The sequence below is a fragment of the Tuber melanosporum genome (assembly GCF_000151645.1).
Source record: "Tuber melanosporum whole genome shotgun sequence assembly, scaffold_163, strain Mel28".
NCBI classification, from domain to species: Eukaryota; Fungi; Ascomycota; class Pezizomycetes; order Pezizales; family Tuberaceae; genus Tuber; species Tuber melanosporum.
The window spans coordinates 97,896-103,144 of NW_003298823.1; the positions used below are offsets into that span (position 1 = coordinate 97,896).

Sequence of the window (5,249 nt, forward strand, 5' to 3'; positions counted from 1 at the left end):
CTAAAAGCTATATATATTACTACTTTTATAATTATAGTTATTTTTTATCTTGGATCAATATATATTAAAACTCTATTAGGCTCAAAATTATTCAATAAGTAGGCTAATTCTATTTTTCAATTTATTTATTCAGTTATAGATTAACTGAAAGATGTCTTATTATCAGCTGTAACCAATATATGCGAGTCTTTACCATGCTATTTTATTATAAATAATATGTAAAAATAACTTAACTCTTCTAGCAACCTGAAATACAGTCTTGATAACTATAATTTTATTATCAATCCTGAATCTTAATGTTTCATTTTTTTCTTACCTGTAAATTACTTTTACTTGAAGGAACATTTTACCAAATAGCTTTTTCATTCCTATTCTAAATATTTTGAAGAAGGAGTTTTTTTTTTATTCTTAGATACTTTATTTAACAATAAACAGTAAAACACAAATGGGAAAAAAAATGTATTTTCCATCATAATAGGCAAGAAGTATGTTTTCATTAAAAAAATCTCCTATAAAAACCAGGATATGCCTAAATAAATGGTAATATTAGTTATTTAACTAAATAGTAGATTTGAACTCCAAAGTTAGATAAGATGATACTGAACACATAGAACGTATCTCACACCACTGGAGATTCAAAATGTAATATCTTATATAGTTAGCCTGAGGTGTATTCAAGTATAAATTCTGATTTCCAGGATCTAATATTTAATTCTAGTTCATATCCTATTTAAGTTAGGCCCTGTTCAGCACGCAGTTATAAAAAAAAAATAGTGTTTTTTCTGAAAATAGTTTTAAAGCCATTTTAAAAAAATGGCATTTTTTAGAAAAAATAGTGTTTAACAATAGTTTCTCTTTTTTTTCCAGCTGATATATGTAAGTAAAATACATCCTAAATAATGGGTATAAATTATTTAAACCTAAAGCCAGGCACCCTGTATTGTCAAAATGACTGCTTTTATAAAATGTTCTCACTATACACACGCTTGTAGCTTTGCTTAATTCTGATTGCGGTCATTGCTACCTGGAGTAATAAACCTCCATCAAGTTTGAAATGCTGAGATTTGTCGTGGTTGGTTTGTATCAAATTATTGGTAGAATTCATCGTGCATAGGTGTTGATATTCGTTTGCAAATTGCATCTCAATTAATCAGAATATTTTGAAAACTCTTATTGAGATATTCACTTGAATTATTATCACTCTCATAAAGATTGTATTAGTTATTTCATTAATTTTATTTTCATATTTTTATTATACCCTAATCCCCTACTTATTTTACAAAAAAAATGCTATAAAAAAAAAAGGCAACTCTATTTAAAAAAACACTATTTTTATAGGTATGCCAAACAGGCATCTCTTTTTTTAAAAAAAAAAAAGTGGAAAAATGGCATAAAAGTGAGAAAAATGACATTTTTCTTGCTTGCCGAACAGTGCCTTAGTTTTTTTCCTCTATACTTTTATATACCTCAGTCTAAATAATAATAATAATTATAAATCTCAAATTAAATAAACATTTCAAATAGTCTCACTGTCAGATTTCCATAGCTAGAACAGGCAACTAGAAAAGACAATTTTAAAAGTTGCATATGAGATATCATATATTGAAAGATTAGAATAGAATCAATTCTGATTGTGATACCTGCTTCACATTATTGATAGTATACCTGACCACATTTAGGCTGTTATGGCTGCTAATGGAGCACACACACAGTGGTAGCTCACAAGACACTATGAGGCTTGTCTCTTTTTTTTTTTTTTTTTTTTTAAATCTACTATTTGTATTTATTAAATTTTTATATATATCGCTTTCATCTCCGTATACTCTAATTGGCAGCTTCACAATATGCCTCTTGGCTTGTATTACTCCCCAGCTAACCCCCTGCTAACCCCCTTGTCGCCAACTGCATTTACCCCCCTGTTTTCGGGTACTTCTGGTCTGGGACAAGTATAAACTCACAGTGAATGGATCAACTGCCTTTGGAATATTAGGGCTACTTCCTATCGTTCTCCTCCTCCGAGAGTCACAGTATTCCGGACAAACTCTGGATACCGATCAAAGGGTCATAGTTCACGATTCCGAGAAATTATATAAGCTCAGAAAAAATTTAACCAATGTGTCTGTAGTTTTCAGGTGGCTAAAGCGGTAATAGACCCACCGAACAATTTCCCAAAACAGAGCAACATATCTGGGTGATAATGTCCCAAAATTTACTCCCTTAAATGGGAGGAGCCGGAAATCCAAAGTACTTGTTTTCCTTCTCCTTCAAAATTTTTAGGATTTTTAATCTCCCGTTGTTCTCCCCGTCGATCATAACCGTTGTGGTAGTTTCCTCAGAATTTTTAGTCAGAACTGACTCTAGTATATATCGGTGAACCATATACCCCGAGCAAGATTAAGGAATATATTGAATGGTGGTCCCCAGAAACATAACATTGACCAGTGGGATTTCGGAGAGATTAGAAACTATCATACCGGTTGTTTTTAAATTCATTATTTATTACCGCAGCTACTGGCTGGATATACCCGCCTTCGTTCTCCCCAAAACCATAGTCGCAACCTTTTAATTATTAAATTGTAGTCTAGAGTCTATCAGATAAAGAAATAGCTTTCTTTAGAGGAGGAGGTTCAAGAGCTAATTTAGGGAACCAGCAGAAGGGGAGTTATTGCTACTACCGGCCCTATCCTCGATAATTAGACCCACCTACAGTGTTATACATCTTCCGCCTTCAGTTAGTGGATATACCTAAGTTGAGCTGATAGATGCAGACTCTAACTTACCTCCAATGTAGTCCGCAGTCGTGCTGACCTCATTCTTGTGAATAATATTAGAATAAAACCGGGGAGCTGAAAACTCTAAATTCACTCCCATCGTTAATCACGGAACCTGAAAAGGCTGGGGCGATCCAGCGGGGTATTGGACCAATGAAATGCTTCCGCATCCTTCCATAAAATCATGTACTGTACTGTACCACCACAAAAACCATAGGTCAAGCACTTTTCTCCAAACATCCTAACCGTCTTCCGTTCAGCCTATCACAAGTCGCATGCTGCATAATACTTTATTGACATCTGATTTTCCTCTTTTTTCTGGCAGCCTCATACTTTCTCTCACACCCATAACGAACCGCCTTTGCTAAAATTTCCTCTCAGAAAGCGACTACGATAGGTGTGGTTCGGCTTCCACTCATCATACATTTTTCCCATCCATCGGTTAACCCCTCACTACCGCGGGTACTTTAAAGCAAGCGAATTGCCCCATATTCCAACCGGCTTTTCGAGGCGTCCTCACTCTTCATTCAGGTGCAGAAAAAAAAAAAAAAAACACAATCGCCAAAATGCCCGGACCAACACCGACTCCGTTCGAGATCCATGTTCCGGATTCGCTTCTGGGATTTATCCATGATAGGGTTCGAACCGCCCGGCTGCCCCCGCCGATTGCGCACCCGGATGGCAAGGCCTCGACCTACGGTGTCTCTCACGAAACTATGACAGCGCTGCAAGACCACTGGAATAATAGGTACAATTGGCGGGCAGTTGAGGCCCGGCTTAATAGCTCACTAAAGCAATTCACCGTCCCCATATTACACGAGGGTGAGGATCTCAATATTCATTTCGTCCACCATAGGTCTCCGCAACCGGACGCTATCCCCCTCATATTCGTCCATGGATGGCCCGGCTCTTTCTTGGAAGTCGAAAGGATTTTAACTCCTCTCACGCACCCTCCCACCGAGAAAGCGCAAGCTTTTCACGTTGTCGCTCCTTCTCTGCCCGGAATTGGCTTCTCGAGTGCGCCAAAGACTAAGAACTTCGGACCTGAGAAAATCGCCGGGGTTTTTCATAAGCTGATGATGATACTTGGCTATGACCACTACGTTTCGCAAGGCGGGGACTGGGGATCACTTATTTGTCGCTACCTCGCAGCGGATCATCCGAAAGCATGTCTGGGAGTGCATTTAAACTTTGTTATCGCGCTGCCCCCTTTGGCTCTCAAAAACCCTCTTGAACTGTTCTATCTTGCAACCCGGTGGATGACGCCTTATCAGAAGGAGATGATTGATCGGATGATTTGGTGGAAGAAGGAGGAAGGCGGGTATGCGGAAATTATGAGCACAAAGCCGATGACCATTGCCTTTGCGCTAGTGGATTCGCCCCTTGGGTTCGCCGCTTGGATTAGGGATAAGATTGATTCCTTGGTAGATGAATATGAGTGGACGGAGGAGGAGGTTATTACCCTTTGCATGGTTAGTATCTTGCCCCTCGTTTCAATGGGCTTTTCTTAGATTGGTATCTAGATGTACATCCTCCCCGGAAACAGCGCATTCGCCAATCTCTATAAAGAGGGTATCGCAGACGTCAAGGCGAACATCCTCAAGAGGGTAATACCTTCAGAAGTGTGCTTTGGCGCCTCATTCTTCCCCAAAGGTCCATATTTCCCCCATTCCCCCAATTCATTCATGGCCCTCTGCTAATGACCTGCAGATGTGGGATATTGCACACCCGGATGGGCCAAATGCCGTGTTGCAGCCAACATCGTATTCTGGCGTGAGCACACGAAAGGTGGACACTTTGCATCTCTCGAGACCCCAGACGTCTTGGTGGAGGATATTAGAGATTTCTCAGACAAAATTGGGGGCGAGAGTTGGAAAAAGTTGATTCATGCGGGCTCAGAAAAAAATTGAGAGGGACTTTTTTTTTTATCTTTTTTTTCATTTTTTTTTAGTGTCTTTTGTAATGACGAAGAAAATTTGAATGTATTTTTCCCATGAATGGTCTATTGTGGCGGTTTCCCTGGACAGAAAGCGTGCCAGACGTCATTTGGGCTCACTCGACCAAAATTTCAGGTTCTAGCACTGGTGAGATTATTCCCAATTCCGCATCCCTACCTGACCATAAGTGCAAGTGCGATATTGACAGTGTGCCTTTTCCATAGTGCATGGTAAGCCCCAGTCATATCCCTGGCTAATCCCCCCAGCAGCCACGTCAGCTCGCGATAGGACTGGATTTATCGACGGAAACATCCCCGGAAGTCAGCATTCGGGATGTCTATCACATACCGCACACCCGGATCCGTATTATAAAAAACTTATTACGGGACAAGGTCAGACGTCTTGGGATTCCCATGGGACTTTATATATACTCCGACTACACCGAAATTCAACATAACCACAATGACACCTACAATTCCATTTAGTTTTCCCTTCGATTTTCCGCCAGTATCCACGAATGGGGATTCCTGACCCACCACGG

General features: G+C 39.5%; 1 protein-coding gene; it reads left to right on the top strand.

Moving 5' to 3' along the window:
- Positions 1 to 3,030: 3,030 nt before the first annotated feature.
- GSTUM_00003228001 (uncharacterized protein) lies at positions 3,031 to 4,282 on the top strand (the record flags this gene model as incomplete). XM_002836863.2 has 1 exon in its annotated part: positions 3,031 to 4,282. Exon 1 carries the CDS (start codon positions 3,338 to 3,340, stop codon positions 4,280 to 4,282), a length of 945 nt encoding a protein of 314 aa, XP_002836909.1. The 5' UTR covers positions 3,031 to 3,337.
- Between the last annotated feature and the right edge of the window lie 967 nt (positions 4,283 to 5,249).